This window comes from Anarhichas minor, unplaced genomic scaffold (genome assembly GCF_050575085.1).
Source record: "Anarhichas minor isolate MPS153535 unplaced genomic scaffold, ASM5057508v1 ptg000052l, whole genome shotgun sequence".
In the NCBI taxonomy this organism is placed as follows: domain Eukaryota; kingdom Metazoa; phylum Chordata; class Actinopteri; order Perciformes; family Anarhichadidae; genus Anarhichas; species Anarhichas minor.
Genome location: NW_027466498.1, coordinates 2761319 through 2782656, shown reverse-complemented (window position 1 = coordinate 2782656; position 21338 = coordinate 2761319). Strand labels below are relative to the sequence as shown.

General features: G+C 41.7%; 1 protein-coding gene across 13 annotated transcripts in view; it reads right to left on the bottom strand.

Moving 5' to 3' along the window:
* The window catches only part of LOC142931488 (unconventional myosin-XVIIIa-like), a 155845-nt gene that overhangs the window by 12668 nt on the left and 121839 nt on the right, over positions 1–21338 (bottom strand). For 10 of the 13 annotated variants that reach the window (XM_076075424.1, XM_076075425.1, XM_076075420.1 and 7 more), the window contains 9 exons: positions 21147–21251; positions 19814–19960; positions 18421–18534; positions 12290–12406; positions 10616–10699; positions 7531–7668; positions 4847–5032; positions 4570–4709; positions 2583–2627 (listed from right to left, as the gene is read on the bottom strand). In XM_076075424.1, coding sequence (XP_075931539.1) covers positions 2583–2627; positions 4570–4709; positions 4847–5032; positions 7531–7668; positions 10616–10699; positions 12290–12406; positions 18421–18534; positions 19814–19960; positions 21147–21251 — 1076 coding nt within the window. The remainder of the gene's footprint in view (positions 1–2582; positions 2628–4569; positions 4710–4846; positions 5033–7530; positions 7669–10615; positions 10700–12289; positions 12407–18420; positions 18535–19813; positions 19961–21146; positions 21252–21338) is intronic. The other 3 variants (XM_076075433.1, XM_076075429.1, XM_076075431.1) reach the window with 1 other exon arrangement.

Genomic DNA, 21338 nt, shown 5'->3' with positions numbered 1-21338 from the left:
ATGGAACAGTTAGAGCACATAGAGAGAGACCTCTCCGGTCTACAGCCAAAACCACAATTGTGGGCAATATGTAATTGCGCACTTCACAGATGGTGTCAACCACAATTTATGTCCTTGACCACCATATCATTAGTTAAGCCCTGCCGAAAGCCTGGGGGAAGCAAACAAACAGAGTGCCGAGGAGACATTAATTGTCTGTGACATTCTGCCGCCATTGGTTGTACATCTCTGTTACACACTATTACATTCATCATTAGCTTCTATGGATCCTCCTGCTCTGCTCTGCTCCTCTGTGTCCCTGGGTCTTATAGACACCACAGTGTATGCCTCCGATATATGAAACTGTCGGCCCAGTGAGGTCCCTGTGGCTTTGGAGCACAGACGGGCATATGCATCGTCTCCAAGACCATGGGGAAACATAAGCTCAGGGAACCTCTCATCCACAGTGTCACATGAAAAGGTAGGTTGGTGTAACATAAACTGCACATATTCAAATAGTCATTTATTAGCTATACTGAAAGCCAAATGAAGTCATAAAAGCCATCCATTTGTGTAGTCAAATATCTGCTAAAGCGATTTATATTGTACATAGTAGTTACACCTTTATGCTTTATGTTCTACTTTGTTGTCCTTGTTTTTATTTGTTTTGTTTATTTGTATATTCTGTGTATGTACGATGAGAGCAACGTAAAAAACAGAGTCAAATTCTTTGTATGCGTACGCATACATGGCCAATAAAGCTGATTCTGATTTTAAATTCTCACAATACAGCTGGAAGGAAGGTCTTCAGAGATACATCAGTAATGTCCTGTTATCCTCCAGGCCTTTGAATGAGAGGGCTGAGAACATGTTTGACAGCTATGCCAGTAGTGGCACAAATACAAAGGAAACTAATTCAGCCTGTAATTACAAGCCGAGGACAGGCTGTCGTTAGCACTGGTGTTAAAGGTTAAAGACCACAACATTTAGCATCTAAACTGACCCACATTGACGTTTAAAGGTACATTAAGCTGGTTATTGTGCTACAGGAGCCATACTAATGCTTAGTTGAATTTTTGGAACAAACAGGACAGGACATGATTAAGGGACTGTCCCAAATAATAAGAAATAAAAAAACATCAATGAATATTTATATATGTTAAATCATTAGAAAAACAACACGTTATACTGTTCCTAGCTGCAGCTAACGTTCTTTATAAAAGGACGTCATATTCTGACTGAATTATGCACAGACGCAGGGTGCTGTCATCAAACCAAACAATCTAAAGTGTAAATGTCTTCTATGTCCTCAACAGAGTACACTTCTATTTTACAGAAGAAATAAACCCCAATATGATTTCAATGACATCTTAAGCCAAAATCATAGCCTTTCTGTACTTTAGAGCAGCTTCATACAAATTGAATTATGCTGTATCAATGTTAATATATTGAAATGTATAACTACATAATTTATATTTCACAGAAATAGAAATGTATGTTGTCTCCTTTCCAAACACCAGGAAAGAGGAGCCTTTGATTGAAATGTGGCAGTGCTAACAGCTCATTACAAATCACAACACTCGCTGCACTTTGCAGCTCTGATTAATAATCCCTTTACAGACGGGGGACTGGACTGGACTGGCTGAGAGCCAGAGGTTAACGCTGCGTGTGTGCTACTCGCCTGGTGAGCAAGACAGCTTTTTGTAAGACATTTGAGGGTTCTGCATTATTAAGCAAGGGCGAGTCAAAGATTGATGAGGAACACACCCTTTCTTTCTCCTGTCAGGAGGGCAGTCCTACCGAGCCACAGTCACATCCAGCCCCAGAGCGGGCTGATGAAATATTAAGATGGCCCAGGGAGTGAGAGGCTGACTCGTCGCCGACTGCGGTTCAGACACAACACAGCAGTGTCTGACATGACGGTAACCCCCCCGGCTGCGTAAAGGAGAACTGTGAGTATGATCTGGGCCTCCAGGGGGATGAACCAGAGAGATCAGCACACTTGTGCCTTTCAATTCAAAGCGGTTAACCACACAGACAATCTGAGGAGGGAGGCTTGTTTCATGCTGGGGCTTTAGCAACATATTGTCAGTGGTAGCCATGCAACTCAGCATGTGAGGCCATGCAATCAAGAGTGGTGTAAACTGGGGGTTGTGGGAATCTCTGAGCACTGTTGATGATGCATTATCCCAGAGCCTTCACACATCAAAGGAACCCCCCCCCCCCTCCCCCTGGATTTACTGTATCACTGTATCTCCCATGAGGCAGTTTTTCCTGTTTGAATTGTTGACCATGTGTGCATCTGCAATGAGCCACCGCTCTTTGATTCTAAGGGCCTGACACCAAAAGCTGATGTCTTGAAATAGATGAGGAAAATCACCAAACATTCAAATTAGCCCGGAATGCCAGGTGCATTCCAAATCTCTTTTCTATTTTTTTCTGTCAGGGGGGATTTTTCCTTTGAGTTTATCTCTTTTCTACAGTGTGACAGCAAGAAGTGATGGCTCTCCACGATCACCTTCTCGACTACATGTTCAAAGACTGTAGAATACTGCATCATTTCCAGTGGTGCAAAAATAAATAAAAAAGTTCAAGTTCCTCACGCTCTGTTCTGTCTTTTCTGATACTTTGTCACCATGTCTTGCAAACTGGTGGTGATGATGAAGGGTGGAGGGACAAAGAAGAAAAGACAAGACAGAAAAAAACAAGACAATAGAAAAGAAAAAAACAGGAAATAAGAATCAAGTCAAAACTAATACATGAAACGTAAATGATGCTGATACGTATCTCAATAAATATGTATGTCATGGTGATGACAAACTATCAGTAAGGGACGCATCATGGTTTTAGGGGCATCGACTCCGTGTGCCACCTACTATTGATCTTGTGTCTTGCCTACAGAGGAGAAGAAAGCCTTTCAGAGCATGTTCTAATGAGTCACACAGCTGTCTACTGCTGCTGTAGCAAACGGTGCTACTTATCTCTGTGGAGTTGAACCAGAGGTTAGCTGGAGGACTGCTGTCTATATAAGGTGGGTGTTGATCTGAGGAGGAAGGCCATTCAAATGACCAGCACATTCACCATCTGGAGGGCTTTGATTGGAAGGTTGAATTTGTCATTGGTCACATGGCAGTATGACACACGACAATTGAAAACAAATCAACTCTCATTAAGTGAGCAGTTCAACATAACAGGCTTATCTGCAGGGTGTGTTGAACTATTCGTATCCTCTCCTCATCAATGCTACTCTACCAGAAGAGATAGAAAATACCTCAAATACAAATCTGTTTGAAATGTATCTAAGTAAAGTTGTGCAACGTGAGAACAGTCTAGAGTGCAAACAGCAATCACATGAGGAATGGACATTAACTTTCAGAGCTCGTGCTGGTGAGATGACAAGGCGTCGAGGCTACATGATGGACATCTCCACGCTGGACAGTCTGCTGTTCATCTCAGTAAATGGAACAGGGGTTTCCATTTGTTTTACTAAAGTTCACAACGACTGTATAAACGTTACTTTAACAGCTGTATGAAATAGCTAAACAGGCTTCATAGTCTTTATAGGCCCACTGTGGTTTGAAATCTATCTTCATGATTAAAAACATCTTCCACTCTGATGTTTTCACAGATCGCCCCCTGCTCATCTGCTTTCTTTCTGAGAGTTACATGTTAAAATGGATACCTCACGTCTGCGTATTAGATACAGAACTAGAGTCAGGATGTGCTTACCCTAGCTTAGCATAAATTCACCTGCCAACACCTCTAAAGCTCACTGATGAACATGTTGAATCCTGACTGTTTAATCCTCACACAAAGAGAAACGTCTAAATGTCAGTTTGTGATTTAGGGAGCGTTACGTGCTGGGACAATTCCTCCATACACAACAGTTCTGTGTTAGCTGAGCTTGTCTGAGCAGAGTCTAGGGCTGTAGCGTGGGATGCTAGTTACAGACAGTGAGCTAGTTGTCGCTTTGGTCTCCGTACAGACACGATTGAACTAGGCAACCTCACTGTGATGACGAGACTCCAGGAATTCTATGTGCCAGCTCTGCTCTACAAACAGACATGAGACTGATGTTGATCTGCTCAACTCACTCACTCAGCAGAATTCATCCTATCATGGCAGAGTGAGACTTTATATTGAGGAGTGGTTACACAGGATGGTCCTTAGAGAGTAGAGCAGAGAGGCAGCTAAACATTTAATGCACGTGATCAGTCAGGTGCTGCAAAATCCTGAGAGCAAGGTACTGCTCCTCCAAAATGTGTGCTAAAATGTGAGGAATTGCACAAAAGATGGAAAATGCAACAAATTCATAAAATGATTAGCTATGAAAACTGTCCCACCACTTTTGGATTGTACCAGAGATTTGGTCACTTGAAGAGGAATAATCTTAATAATTCTCTGGTGAGTTGGTATGATGGTGAGTTGTCATTGACCTGCTGATGAAGACGTTGAGAAGTGGCCTGGAAGCTCAAGAAAATGACTTTGTGGAACTATGATATTAATGTTTTCCAAATATGTTCAGAGGGACATCCTGCTGATTTTCACTCCGCTGACAGCAGAACCATCCTCATGTGTTCATGTTTGTACCTGTTGATCAGGTCTTCATTGTCGTCACTCTCCATCTCGTCCTCGATGGCTGCCTGGAGGTCACCGATCCTTTTGAAGGCCAGCTTGAGGTCTGCTTGCAGGCTCTGATTAGCAGCCTCTAAGCTCTCAATGTCCATTTCCTGTTAAAGAGACAAGAGTCAGCAGAGCAGGACCAAAGGTTGACTTTTTGTTGATGGATCCTATGCAGGCTCTCCTTAAATAACTGTGCTGCTTGCTCATTGTTAATTGTTAGTAACTTGTGTGATTGTGAGCTTACCAGTTCGTGTTTTTTGCGGCTGGCCTCGGCTTCCTTTTTGGCCAGTTCACCCATCTCCTCTTTGACGTCACGGATCTGTCTCTGCTGACGTTTGTTCTGCTCCTTCTCTCGATTCTCGCTACTGCTGCGTTGGTCCCGTTCCTCTGTCAGCTTCTCCAAGTTCTCCTTAAGACGAGCTACAAGGGTCTGAGCAGCAATAAAGAGAGATGGTTCCACAACAAGGTCAGGCCATATAACATAATATAATATACGTATATACATACATACATACGCGTTAAAAAAAAGTGTGTTCCCATTTGAATGAGGGCGCCAACACAGAGGGGTCCAGCAAAAAATATCAACCTGGCTCAACTTTTGCTGGTCCACAACACGACAGCATCTGTCAAGTTGCTGATGTGGCCAATTCAATACATGCTAGCACACAGTTCTGGTAGATTAGCTGAGCCCTGCTCTCTCTAACAAAGTCTGCTAGAAATGTTTGCATTATGATTCATGGCCAACTGACAGTCACTGAGCATGTTGCATCTGTAACTCAGCCATGTTGATTGCACTTCATAGATTACATCAGAGAGATCAGGTGCTATCTGACTGATGGGCTGCTCCGCTCCTTGTGCCCTGACTGCTGTAAGGCCCTTCTGGCGGGCGGCCAGCATGCTCAGTGAAGCTGCTGCAAATGGTCCAAAATGTAGCAGCACGTCTGGGCTTCAACCAGCCAAAGGCGGCTCATGTCACTCCACTTTTCTTTTCTCTCCACTGGCTCCGTTGCTCCTCATATTAAGTTGCAGTCACTAATGCTCACCTACAGAGTGGCCTCGAGCACCCACCTACCTGAATCCCCTCATTCAGCTTCATAAGCTCATGACCATCTGCAAATAAATGCTGACTAGTTCTGGTGTCACTGCGAGGCAACATATCTCAAATCCAACCTCTGACTTCCCCAACTCCATTGGATCAACAGAATCCCTCTCTTGATGACCTCCTCTTCCGAGAGTATTTACTCAGTATGCTCCTTCTCTCTGTCTCTATCCTTCTATAACTCTGCACTTATTTGTTACTTCATGCACCTGGTAGCCTCTAGACACGTGTGTCGGGTGGAATGTGACACAAGTGCTGAGGAACTCATTCTCAAAGGCCTCTCCTTCATCTACTGTGGCTAGGACTGTTTTTGCACAGATTGTGTGACAACTTTGTGTTTTGGCTTCTGATCGCCCTTCAGACCCATTGATCTATTAATTAAACTGGAATGCCTGGATCGTATTTCATGCCTCACTGGTACCTGAAGCAAAATGAAATTTTGCACGGATGATGGCGCTCAATGAAACGTCAGGGGAACACCAAAGTTATTATAATGAATCCTGAAAGGAACAAGAATATCTGCACCAAATGTCAAAGCAATCCAGCCCATATCGAGTTATTTCACTCTGGACCAAAGTGGTGTTCCAACTGACTGATAAAGCCTTTTCATACTTATTTTAACGTACTCCTAATTTGTTTGTTTGTTTCTTGTTATAAAGTTCCTTGTATGTGCAAACGTACTTGGCAATAAACTGGTTCCGATTGTAGTAACCTGCTGCTATGGCTAAACATTAAATATTTACAGTATCCTTATTACTTTGGCCCTCAAAGATCAGCAACGACCTTGTTCAACCTTCAGTACTGAGGCATAACAACCTTTGCTGATATGGCACACCAACTTAACAAAGCTACTGTAGCAGATGAGCATAAAGCACAACAAATACTCAATACATTCCTGAAATAATGGAGTCCCAACACTTCATCTCCACAGCACCCAGGCAGAAAACAATGTTAACAATTGATGAGCTTATTTGTATCAATAATGCATTGGAATGGTGCAGCAGGCTTTCATCTCATATGTTTGTGTTCAGCAGTGTTTTAACAGGTGACTCCTATAGAAGTCTTTCAATCGGCAGCCAGTCTGTATCAACGCCAGCAGCATACTTCATCAGTGAGTTAGCTGCTGCATTAGCCACCAGCCCTTCCATATTTCACATACTGAGTGGGTGTAGTACTGTTCCCCCTCACATCTGTATTGATTGAGTTCTACCTCCAGCTTTGATGAGTAATACTACTCAGGCAACCTGAAATATTCACCCACTGCAGCTTTTAATGCTGGTGAGAAGCCATAAAAAGCCAAGCAAAAGGCAGCATCTGTGTATTTTCCTAACTCTGTACACTTCACCACAGGCTAGAAAAATCACATGTAATAAATAAATATTGTTATTTTGACTTTGGAGGGCAAGGAGAAGAGGGAGTGTGCCTGGAGGTGAGCACATTGCACAGCTAGTAATTACTAAAGTGAACCTGCAGAATTGAGCGCTGGGTCATTTTATCAGTGGGCGAGAGGATTTCAATTTCTCCCTGGGAGCGTGCAGATGGTAACCTTTAGCCTTCACTTGTGCTTTGTGTCTCAGGCAAAGTCAGAAAATAATTTCAAAATGACACACAACAAATGCTAGAGGACAAAGTAAAGCGGGGAAGGTCTAACTGGCAGTAGTCTGAAGTGTTCTGGAGATGCAGTACGTGTGCTGCCATTTATGTTCATGTTATCATGACCTTTCTCTAACCTCACCCTCCCACCTCTTCGCATGTTTTCCACATGCTGCAGCTCCCTCTACCAGCCACCTTCTAACACCAGCACTCCTCCACCTGTCTGAAGCTCTCACCTCCAGGCGTTTGACCTGGGTCTTCTCAAACTCTAGCTTGGTCTCCAGCTCGCGGATCTTGGCCTCCTGCCGGCTGACGAGAGATTTCTCCACCATGGACTGCTCCTGGAACTCCAGCTGGCTCTGGAGGGCTTGCATCTACGACACAAACATACACATATTTAAGTCACTATACTTATGAGTGACACCCATTGGCCAGAATAAAAACAGAGCTTTTATTGTCTGAATGCAAAGCTTTCCATCACAAAGAGGAGACATTCCATGGAGAGTGCTGCAAGGCTCCTTCCTGTGTGCACTACTCTTCAGTCTTTACATCAGGGGTCACCAACCTTTTTTAAACTGAGAGCTACTTCAAGGGTACCGAGTAGTACGAAGGGCTACTTATTTGATACAAACTTCCTGAATAACAAAATTGCACAGATCACCTTTTATTAATAATAATATATGTGAAGAGACTGTTTGATCACATGTCAGTTAATTATTCCTCACAATAATTATTAATAATGATTTCCACAACAATGATGGTATAGCTACACATACATATTTAAACATGCAACTTTTATTTCTGTTAATCTGTTTCAACATTTGAAAGTCAGAGGTATCACATCGCTGATATTTTTGTATCATCATATGATTAAAGCCGGTTACTTTTGCACATAGCGCCTGCTGGTGAATGATCCAGTGGTAATGTAATTTTGGGAATTCTGGGTCACCTTTGCATTGCGCAATGAAGCCGCATGCCGGCCCGTCATCGCGGGAGCCCCGTCTGTTGTCACCGACACCAGCCTTTCCAACGGTACCTTTTTCTCCACGAAGAAACTAGTAAAAAGTCTCGTCTGTAGCCGAGCGGGGGATCCAACCCTCCGAGGCGCGCGAGCGTCTTCGGGCGCCCGCGTTCAAACCTCTAGTCTGGGCCTTTTCGGTCGGATTGCGTTGCCTCGCCTCTACCCCCGCCACCCCTGAGGTGTTGCCCCGCGGCCTGTTCCGAGGATTTACGGACCTGACGACGGGGTGCGCTCGCGGCGCGCGTCTGGCGCCAACGGGAAGCGCCCGCCATTCAGAACCTGAAAACCTAGTGCGGTGGCCTCGTCCTGGCTGTCCGCCGTGCGCCTCCGGGTACCCAACTCTCTTATGACAAGAAATACTGTCATTTTAAAATCTACACTAATGCAAGCGTTTTTGATTAAAAAAGAACAGCAACTACAATTTTAGACGGAGCTCCATGGTGACTAGTGCTATTTTTAGAACATGTCTGCGGGCGACTCACGTGGTCCCTGCGGGCGACAGGGTGCCCGCGGGCACCGTGTTGGCTACCTCTGCTTTAAATGTTACCACTGTCATCATTTGTAAGCACCTATCAATGTTCATAGCTATGCAGATAACACTAAACCCGAAATAGCTGTTGAAACTTGTGACTTGAGCTTATGACAAACTGATCATTGATGCAAAATGTCCAACTAAACTGTGCGCTCTCATCCCCTGCTGCATTTGGTTCATGAACCAAGAGAAGCACAAAGTAGAGCATTAGATGCATTATGAATTTTAAATATTTGAAACTTTGTTTAGATTTGGCACATCAGGTCATCAGTACATAAGCCTCAAAGAACCGGTCTAGGCAAAACCTATGACCTTGGGTCATAAGAGGACATCATAGTCCTTGTACAGTATAGATGGGGGGGGGGGGGGTCTAATGAAATCTTTGCCTTGTCAGGTACAGCTGTGTCGGACGGAGAAAAAGATTCATGCAGCTGCAGTCATTATGGGGATGACAGCACTAGCATGTTTAGCATTATTGCTTGTCTGAGTTGGGACACCAAGTTGGCCATCTGTGTCACATATTGCAGTGGCAATCCTGCTTGAATGACACATCAATTACATCAAGGGTTGTATTTGTTAGAGACCAGCGCAAAGGCAAAGGAAGGTGTTCGATGCAGCGCTGCACATTCATGCTTTTAAGTCTGTACATGCGATTCTCTTCTGGACCCTACAGCAGAGGGGGAGGACCTGCATTATGAAACTCCAAGTGTCATAACATAAGGCCGGCATACGTTGACAAGCTCTTTTGGCAAAAAATAGTAAGTATCTATCTGTAAACCATGAAAAACACCCATCTCAATTTCCCAGAGGCCAATAAACATACTTAGACTGTTTGAGTCAAAACCAAAACCCAAAAATAGTTCGTGTACCATCATGAAAAGGCAGGAAAGTAGCAACTCTTTATATTTGTGGAGTTGGAACCAGCAAATGATTGTCTTTCTAGGTTGAAAAGTAACACAAGCTCAAAAATAACATGGAAAATAAAGCAGTCCTGTTCTTGAACCTCTTTGAGTTTCAGTCATGATGCTGGTTTTGAAAGGTAAGTCTTTGGATTAAAGTATCTAAAAGCCAGAGCTAGTCATAGACAATGGTCATCTGATCATGCTAGAAGGCATTAACTGATAAGTCTGTATGCTACGAGATTGGATCTGGCTCACATCGAGTTCAGATCTCAGTGAGTGTGGACAGCATGTGGACTCAATCCACTTATCAAACGCAGCTCTCCATCATCTTCCTCCCACACAGGAGTTCCTCTGAGGAGAGCTGAGCCCAGCTGAGACCTGCTGTCTCAGTCCTGTTAAGTTACTGATGATGCTGGTGCTTTCTTACAGCCCCTCATTACAGTTGTTCCCCTATCACCAACCAGCACAAATACTTAAATACCTCACTTGCTTTGAAAATAATCTATTTCAGTCAAATGTCCCTCTTTTATGATACAGCCTGGTATTGTTGTGGTCAGTTTAGTTGGTAAGGGACCAAGCAGGATGGGAGATCACTGCTGCATTTTAATAGAATCAACTTATAAAGGCTATTTTCTAATTGGTTACTGAGCCCTTCATGTATGTGAAATGAATTCAGGGCTGGATTACAGTTCACTCGTCCTGCTGGTCACCTCCTCTGGTCTGACCAATACTTTTTAAAGCTGACAGTGTTCACACCGTCACATCTCTCTCTGCCTGTTTAACTGTGATTTTAAATGGAATATAGATGTTAACTGTATGTCCTTGTCACATCAGTGGTATGTTGAGAGCAGGGAACCAGCATCTACCTTCTCCTGAACCTCCTGCTTCTCTTTGAGGGCCTCCTCCAGCTGCGCTTGCAGGTCACTGATCTGAGCCAGGTTCTGGGCCGACTGAAACCACAAAAACACACGAGAGAAGCAAAGTCAGTGAGCAACATGATACATTAGGTGGATATTAGACATGTTTTTCTTTTATTCCATACGAACGATGAATAAATCATCAGAAGTATATCAATTATACAGTATGCAGACTATATATGCAGCTAAAATCCCCCAAAACAAAATCTAAATCCATCAAACTCCAAACAATAAAAAATAGCCCGTTAAACACAATGACATCACAGTGATATTACATAGACAAAATAAATCAGCTGGAAGCATTCTTTGAGTCTGGTGAAAGCATATCAATGAATCTCATTTCAGTGTGACCTATGTGAAATATTTGAGCTCTTCTTCACAGTAGATGAAGCACTCTGCTACAGCCACTCCCACCGGGAATTCAGCCGCTTCAGTTTAGACAGGAAGGATGAATTCATTTGGAGCCGGTGGAAGCACATCACTCATCATTCCATCAGCAGTGGAAAGGAAGCACTTTTACTCCACTTTCATTTCCCCTTGCTGTTCATCTGCATGTACAGCTACATTAATACTAATGGGAGCAAGCCAAACACCACCGCTTTTTAAAAATGTCTCAATTGGCAGGGATGAACGGCGTTAAATCAATTCCATGTAAAGCTTGATACAGGGATTAGAGCTTTTTAAAAAGAACCTGGGATGGTTTTTGACATGATTTGTGGAATCTGTGTGTGTGTCTGTGTGTGTGTGTTGGGGCAATGTTAACGTTAATATCAGCTTTCTGATATGTTGGGCAAATCTTTGCTTTTTATTAAAAATCATACACCAGCCAGTCAACTTCCTCCATCTGTTTCATGATGGATGATTGAGTTGTATTGCTGACATACAGTATCAGCTGTAGAACTGATCAATACTGCACTGGGTGTTTATGGGAATCACTTAAAGGTTCCCTGTTGAGTGACATCTTGTATAACTGCATTGATGTGCTGTTTTTCTATGAGTGAGTCTCCGTTTAGTTTATCTCGTGCGTGTGCTTGAGGGCACACATGCATGAACACGGATGAGACATTGATAAGGGATTATTTCATTTGCATTAAAGAACTAACTTAACTCTAAAACTAAATCCTTTTTTTTGAGGCAGTAAATTATATCATCATTTTGTTATTATACTATTGATTTCAGTCTCCAAAAATGTTTGGTATTGCTTGAGCTTGGTTTTAGATGTAATTCAATGTGTTCAAGCTGAAACAGGGTGCTTCGTTGCTTGTGTGTATGAGTTTTGATTGGCCAATCCAGTGGCTGCTCTGTGGGTTGAGCTCCATTTCATTTTTAGGTCTTTATATTAAGCAGTCATGAAATGGCTGGAAGTTTAAATGTAGGTAGAAGTAAGTAACCAATTCATTGTGAGATGGAATATAACAGACAGACACATTAGAAAGTCTAAAAACAAAAGATAAAAGCCTTTTTTAAATGATATTTGTAATAAATATTCCTTTTCATAATTCCACTTTAAAATGTGATTAATTAATTATTTAAATAATACAGCTGCCTAAAGGCATTAATTGGCTAATGTCATTTCCAGGTCCTAATGTTATTCTATGACAGATGAAGAGGAGAACAGCGGACCTGAGCCACAGCAGCCTTGTGCTTCTTCATCAGCTCGTTCAGGTCCTCCTGGTCCTCCTCCATCCTGGACTGCAGGTCATTCTTCTCTCTCTGCAGACGACTCAGCTGCTCCTCCAGCTGAAGGACACCAAGAAAATCAAAGAGATTCGTAAATACATCAGCCCAGCTGTGTGAGAGCATATTAGACATGAAGTGGCAGCTAGTTCCCCAACCAACAACAGAGAGAAAAGACATCCCACAAATAGGATCTGTGCTTCACACAGGCTCAAGCTCTTCATTCATTTTGCTCTATGAATCAAATATTTATCATTTGATAAAGTCTACAGATGATTGTGAACAGTAACATCTATCAAGCATAAAATGGGACATCATCACAGAGCAGCGTCTGTTAGAAAAGCTTTTAGTCGAGAACAATATCATTTACCATAACCTTCCAGATCCGCAAACAAGAGCTGCTAATCACTAAATGTACAGCTCAGAATAAACTCTCAGATTTACAGTCATGACACTGTGTGTACAGTTAAAAGTCAAAGGTGATATAGTACATGTCTTTGTGTATTAGCAAACACACTGGGCAGCAGCACTCAAATAACATGCATGTGCTATTGTGTGCAATGCTGCCAGTGGAAAAAACAATCAGGAAAATGACTGGGTAACCATCAAAAAGGATCCCTAATAAAATGTAAGGACAAAGATCACACACAATGCAGAAGCAAGGCCAAAAGCATCTCACAACATCGACTGAATAACTGAACACAAACACTGATACAGATAGCACATTTTATACCAGTCCTGTTGAAGAATCCCATTTCTCTACAATAGTAGAACAGTGGAATAGCAGCAGAACAATAGCAGCCTACCATGACACAAATAGAATAATAGCTCAGATTCTTGATCTAACCTTTTAACGTTGGAACAAGACTTCACTTTATCAACTGATAGATGGATGATGCAGAAGGTTTTGTGATAAAAACGAGATTATAACAAGACTTTTCTTTTTACTGTCAAAATGGAATCATTTGATATGTAGCAATAAAAAATAAAATATCGTTGAAAATATCTCATTAAAACGAGAACATTTTCTGGGAATAACTCAAATTTCTGTTTGTCATGGTGGCAACAATGCACTGCTATAGTTGCTTTAATTAAGTTTTATAAAGGAGCATGCAATCAGCCCTGCTTTTTTTTGGCTTGCATTAATATAGTGCTTTATGTGTCATATTTTTGTGTCTTATATTTAATGTTGTACCTTAAAGCTGCGTTCTCTCTAGTGTCCATCAGGGGGCGACTCCTCTGGTTGTATAGAAGTCATGAGAAAATGACTCTACTTCTCTCTTGATTTATTACCTCAGTAAACATTGTAAACATGAGTTTATGGTCTCAATCTCTAGTTTCAAGTCTTCTTCAATACAGCAACTAATTCATAAATTAAACAGTGTGCACCATTCCTTTTGGATAGAAAATATACGATTCATTTTTATCTTTAGAATATGCAGAAATGTATTATTTATCATGAGTAATAGTAAAATTATTATTACCATCATTATTTATATAAATTCAAAAGCATATAATGCATATAGATTATTTTTCTCTTCCCATATCACGCCTTCTTGACACTGTACCATCACACAGTAATATTATATTATAATATATTATATTATATATTGATTTTAGGTAATCTATAAAACTGTAGGGATATTTTCTAGGCACAGGTGTTTACATTGTATACATTTATAAAGTGAATCTACACTTTCCCTTGCACTATCTCCATAAATCAGAGTTATAGTCTGGAGCTGTGCTTTGACTTAGTGTGTGCCACTCTATGCACAGCAGAGCTTTTTCCCAGAGGAGAGCTCGTATTAGCTCCTACAGCGCCCCTCTTATCACAGGGCCCAACGGGGGTTATATAAGGCCCCAGTCATAACCAAGATATCCAACTAGAGGCTACAAGCTAGCAGCAACTGCCTCGTACCTTCAGCTGAGGGCAGGGACTGTGCTGAAGTAATCCTATTTCTGTAGTGACTGGGATAATATAGAAAAGAGGGAGAGAGGTTGTTAGTTCAGGGATATGGATTAATAAATGATGACTAATGTGGCGATGTGAAAAGGCTAATGAATCCATTTGCACATAGCGAGTAGTTGAGGAGTCGGGGACAGGTCGAGCTCACACTGTAGCATCTATCTAATTAAGAAACAGTCCATTCAGGAAGAAGAATTAACTCAAATCACAGAATCAAAAGACAGCTTCAAAATAAGGATTTGGATATATTTATTGCTCGTCTATTTTAAAACCACCCACTGCTGAGACGTATCAAGGTGCACTTCAGTGACTAAAAATATCCATGTGGAATCTGGGGCAAATTCATTTACATATCACACTTTCCCTTTTTAAATTCACCGTTGGCCTCACTGAGTGCTAATCAAAGCTTTGACAGCAGCTCATACTCTGCAGCGTGGAAAACAATTTGTGATGGACGATAGAAAAAACGTGACAGTCAAAAGCATCAAACTTTCATTTAACACATTTACCAATAGGCTGTCAAGTACGTTGCTCTGCTCTTTGTTTTGTATTTCCTCTCAGGTTGCTGTGGCTCTCTGTGAAAAAATAAAGCTACCGAAAACATGCGAGACAATTTTCTCAAAACACTGCAATGATGGCGATAGAACGGCGGGAGTATGGTAAAAACGGAAAACCATCTGAAAGAAATGTTATTTGCAGGATTCTTATCTTGGTTGAATTGCAATGCATGATGTGGCTGCAAAACCCTCCATTTATGTAATAATCATTTCTGTCATCATAGCAGCCTCTTACTTCCCCAGCAGGCTGGATGTTTGCTGCAGAGGTCGTCCTCAAACACACCATTGCAAAACAAACAGCAGGTTACACGTTCATCTTATCCTTTTCACCTTCTACTAAATGGATCGTGTATTTTGAGGAAAACCTTAGAATGCATTTGCGTGGAATACTTGCTAAGCTTCTCCAAACAGCCCGATACAAAACCAAAATGATAGCTGAGATGAAGCCATGCATGGCTTGACCAATAAACAACCTCAAAATAAAGAATGCAGGACCATAAGCTGCGTGGAGATTGTATTTGGATGGAAGTGGGAGACTCGTGTCTTATGCTCACTTAACGTATGCCTTAAGTTTAAGTCACACCTTGTCGCGTCTATCGTCAGCTCATTTGCCATAACCGTTGTAGCGTAACAATCACAGCACACAGGCCCTTTCTCTCCTTTCTGTGGACTTGAAGTTCAGCATTCAGCACATTACAACATGTGGTGAATCAGTGTTCAGGACTGATTATCTGGTGATAGCAGTGTGCTTTCCCACGCTGTGTGTTGAAGCATTGAGTTGTTCAATTTCACTCACTAAGTGGCTGGCTAGTTAGCTAGCTAGTTTGCTAATTCCATCATGCTTTCATGCTATAGTTGAGGGTCATAAAAAGCACCACATGAGCTGCTGCTTTGGTCTACTATATTTCAACATGTAGCCAGACTTCATAGTTTTTAACTTTTTGTTCATGATTGCCGTTACCCTTTTAATTAGCCTATGCTAATTGCTAATCGCTAGCATGGCGACTTTTCTTATGATTATGGTTGGTAAGAGTGCTGTAAAAGTACTAAAGTATAGGCAATTCAAGGGTAATTGAAAGGGTAACTGCTACTCTTCTCTAATACTCCTCTCTACAGAGTCAAAGATGTCTGTTTTATACATGGCTCCAGATCAGCCAATAGCAAAATTATATTACAATGTTCTGGTTTCAATTTATAACACAATTAGTAGAATTCAAATACTTTGAATGGTCTGATGACTAGAAGGGCCGTATACCAGTGGTGAGCCGTCAGGGCCTGCAAGGCCTTCTCTGCTGGCCTAAACAGAATCACAAAGCTATATCTATTTTATAAATTAATAATTTTTCTTAAATACGCTACATATATTATAATTTATAAAAATATTTTTCCCATTATCTTATGTTCTCATTGCACAGCTACTGTCTTCCTCAGTTGCTCTGCTTCCAGTGCAGCTTGTTTTAAGTAGAGCTTTTACCCAATCAGATCTCACCTCTGTGTCTCTAGGTAAGAACAGAGGCCAGAGGCCTGCAAACGGAGGCCTCCATCCATTTGCAGTTTAAGTGAACGGGGACGATATTGTTGATTGTCATGTTCTTCAACCAATCAGATCTTTAGATAGACATGTTGGGCGTATTCTTTGACGTATCAGAGCCTGCTCGCCGGCCTATAATGACGTCAGCATTAGTGCAGCTCAGTGTCTGCCGCGAGGTGCAGAGTGTGCTGTGATTGGTCAGTGGGCGAGCACATGACTATCGTGAAACTAAGCTTAACAGCAGAGGCATGTCGGGTAGTGAATCACATCACATGATGCAGCTCAGCCAATCAAATATGGGCATTCTGACTGAGTGAGATGCACCATGACAGAGGGGACTGAGACGAGGAAAGACACTGCAGAGCAGTACGTACAATGCTCAAGTTGTGAAAGTAAAATCATAAGACGATCTCTTTGGGCCGTGACTTGTCATTAAGGAGTGATGGTGGGTCCCACAGCCAGACCAGCTGAGAACCACTGTCCTCCATGAGCGCAGAAAACATTATATTTTCCTGAATATAAGCTTCTGCATTTTCCAGATGCTCTAGTACTATTCAAACGTATTGCAAGTCTCATACCGAACGTTACGTACATTTAATACGTACATAGTTACAGCCTTAGAAACTGATAATATCTGTGGCACCATCATGTGGTTATAAGGTGGTATTTCAGCTGCAGGACAACAGTGAAGGCCCAGGTATAAAATGCACGGCCCGCCACTGCCGTATACAAATGCAAGTCCATTTACCATTTGCACTAAAATGTCAACTACGCTACTAAATGCCCATATACATTGGTTTTCAGCTTAAAAACAGTGGTTTGGAGGTTTAGTTATTCTTAAATGAAATGCATCAATTGATTATAATTGTAGTTAAAAACCAAAAAGGTCTAGAATTACGGGCGACTGTGGCTAAGTGGATAGCAGGGCCGTCCTTCAATCAGAGGCGTCGATGTGTCCTTGAGCAAGACACTTAACCCCAAAATTGCTCCCGTAGCTGTGCCTACAGCGTAGAAGTGTGATAGAATCTGAATTGTAAGTCGCTTTGGATAAAAGCGTCTGCTAAATGACTGTAATGTAATGTACAGTAGTGTAATGTATTCTGGTGGCAAAATCCAGACTCCATAATGCTGCTCATATGTAGGACATTCTAAGAGCAGCTAGTTGTTCCCCAGTTCATTTAAAAACACTTTTAGAAAAGAGCTGATAGTAACATTTTCAGTATGCACATACACATCCTCATGTGCTACATCTTTCTGTTAGAGGGTACAAGAAAAACATGACAAACAAATGAAATTGAGGGAACAGCCTCCTCTATCTATCCATTCCTGCTGACCTGCAGCTGTGTCAACTCAATTATCTTTACCCTTCACTTCACTGTGGACACAATATTCACCTTCATAAAACATGCAGGCAAACTTTTCAGCAAAATTCAGTAATTGCTTTTTAACGATGAAGAGAGAAAGCAAAAAGAGATTACAGAAAGTAAGATTGAGGGTAAATGAATACTAGGAGAAATGTGGGGGAGAAGTAGGAAAGAAGGCAGTTTGACTGACATGTGGAACCAGATCGCCATGGGAACAAGGCTTAAAGTGAGAAAAGTCATGCAAAAAGGAAATAAAAATATAAAGGTCAAAAAAGATTGGGAGAGGCTGAGATACAAAGAAAAGAAAAAAGAAGTAAAACTTAAGAGGTAATGACAGAGAAAAAGAGAAGTGTATGTTTTTGCAGGGAAAATTAAGAGCGGGGGGGGGGGGGGGCTCTAACCCCTTATCCCTTATCTCTGGCTAAAGGCAATTCTTTGACAGATCTACTGCTGTCCTGCTACCACCACAGATGGTGCAGCCTTCTAAAAGCCTCAAAAACACAACTAAGTCCTCACCACTGATGATATTTTTCCTCCTATTTAACAACAACTTGCTGCAGTACGAGTAATCATACCTTTGATCAAAATGCCACCTGTGGTTGTGTTACTGCAGGAAAGTGCTTAAAGGCCGAGATGAGGATCCAGAGAGCTGTACTGACCGCCTGTTTTGTTTTGGAGATGTCCTCCATCTGAACGTGCAGATCTTCAATCTCCACCTCCATGGACTTGCGAGCTTTAACTGCAGCCGCGCAGGTGAACTCAGACTCCTCCAGCTGAAATGGACACAAGTGGATGAAAATGTATTAGTTCAGTAACAAAATGTAAATCATGTGAACAGTCACTTAAACATACTATCAATTGATTGTGGTCCCAGTCCATAGTGTTGTAGAAATGATTCTAATACAATAATTCTTACTCCCAGAGGTTTCCAAACTATGAAGCCCCACTAGGGAAAATTATTGTTGCCTAAAACCAAAACTCTCAGGTAAACTAGTCACAGCTGAGACATCTGCAACGTGCGACTGTGTGTGGTCATTGCTTCGCTATGAAGGTCAAAGTCAGAGAGGTTGGGAACCAGCTATCTAGAATTCAGACAATCATACGCAACTATGACGTTATGCATTTATAAATGACTGTCATGGGCATCACTTCAAATTCATTGAACGGTGGTTTACATATGAAACTGTTATTTGGACACAAACTGTTCGTGAGTTGTAACTTGAAAAGAAATAAAGAGCAGTAGTAGTATCAGTAGTCAGGTCGCATTCATTCATTAATGGATCATGAGACAACGGGCCCTCACCCCTCCTACAGGAGAGCAAGACTCCCTGACTGAAAGAGACACAACAGGACGCTTCGCGTCTCGTGTAGTTGATCGACTTTCCAACAAGAAAATTGAAGAGAGAATCTGGAGGAGGGCCTCTAGGCCTGTGTCCGGTAGACCCATTCAGTAAACTATCCATGGTTATATGTGAGTGAAACGCGAGCTGCATACAGCTGTACTGAATAAAGGCCTGTATACCGGGGGTGTGATGGAAAAACGACAGGAAACTGCTAAATATTTGCCTGTGAATATTATACGCGTGTAAAAGGTGTGACTGAATAGAAGGAGTGGATATGGGACGTGCAGCCTTTGTTAAGTTGGTTGAAAGAAGTAATACAGTTTGCCATCTTGGTTCTGAATACGGAGCCTCTGAATTGATCGAGGCGCAACGCAACACGTTTTGCAAAACTTGGTTCGTTGATGCCTTTATTGGCTTTGTGAAAGCTCTGAAAAATCGCCCATGTTCCAAAAAAAATGGCAGCAAATATTAAAATTACGGTTATTCTGAAGGATAAACATGCATATGCAGTTTTCTAATAAGTATCCTTGTATCTTTTTCCTAGGATGGCGAAGTCCTGACCCGCTCAACTCTGATTGGATAGTACTCGTCTGTGTAATATTTGTATTCTGTGTGAAAGTACTTTTGACAAAAACAACATTTGGAAAAGGTATATTGACATGCCCCGGCGTGTAAAGGCCTTTCACCTGAGTGCTTATGATGCTGGTACCTGGTTTTTGAGCTGAGCGATCTCCCTCTTGCTGGGCGCGTTGTTCTTTATGTGGTCCAACATGATCTGAGCATCAGCCAGCAGGGCCTTGGTTCTCTTCAGGTCCTTCCTCAAACGCTTTTCAGTCTCCATGTCACCACTTCTCACCTGGGAAACGGATAGTTAGGTTTGGTGACTCAACTGATACATCAAGGATTGGCCATGGACTAGCTCCATGTTACCATTTAAAGGACCAATCCCTACATTTTATCACACTTACATTTGAGTTCAATCAACACACTGTCTACTGACAGAGTACGGCTTATAGATGGAAAACCATTATTGTGTGATTCTGTCATCCAATCATTATTAAAAATACAGGTCTGTCTTACTGCTTTCTTAACATTACTGACAATTAACATCAGGTTTTATTTACTGTTAAAGATCAGATGTATAAGAGTAAGACTGAAGACTGGAAATCTACATATTTTGAAATCATTTACATCATAGTTTGACAAAATAATGACACAAGGTCAAACATTGACTTTCAAGCATAGTTTGAATATAAAATATAAAATACAAATTATTTAATTATAAATAAATGAAAATAAATTCTCCGTCCATTGACTAATGAATAAATTGTTGCAACTCTAGAAAAGATGTCGGGAGTCGGGTAACCTTTTCTGATTAGCTTGTACATCCAAAAAAAGCAGGAAAGAAATTCTGTTGGAGTTTTGAACCGTAACCCGTATTAAACCCCTTCATGTTGGGTTATGTCAGTACAAGAAAACTCCACCGGGAAAGTGTACACATTGGTTATATCCTGTACGCTGTCATCACAGATGAATTTATTTGGACTGGTTTGGTTGCAGCAGGATCCTCCTCTGTTTCCTGGTTTTCAAAGTCTGAACTTAATCGATGCTGATGGCTCTCTAATTGCAGTCGGCGAAGTCGGATAAATATTTGATTGAGTCAGTTTAAATGACTCACTTCAATCATATGAAACACCCACATCTCCACCCACACACATCGACAGCTGTACTGCTCTAGCTCTACAACTAATAACCTTCCTAACATTCTGGTACTATATAACCCTGCACATACCCAATGTGCATATAATGTGCTGTGAATATGCAGAAGAATGAGCAGATACAGATCAAGTCCTGTTGAAAGATGAATGTCTCTTGATTTACCATTTCACAACTATTAATCTGGAGTGACTGACTTCTCCATGAAGAGGGATTCTGCAGGAAATCACACCAAAGGACCAAGGTGTTTTTTTTACATGTTTGATCCAAGATGGTGCTCCAGCTCCAACAGGACTGGGCTCCATCACATCATACAGTGTAGGTACCTTGTCCTGTGTTGACAGAAGCTTGGACTCCAGCTCTCTCTTTTCTTTCAGCACCTTCTGCTTCTCATCGTACTCTTCTTCAAGCTGGACTTCCATTTGCTTCAGCTGGACACACGAAAAAACACTCGACAATGAGTACATTCATAGATCAGTCTGATCACACAGGGGTACAGAAAGTAGTGCACATATGGC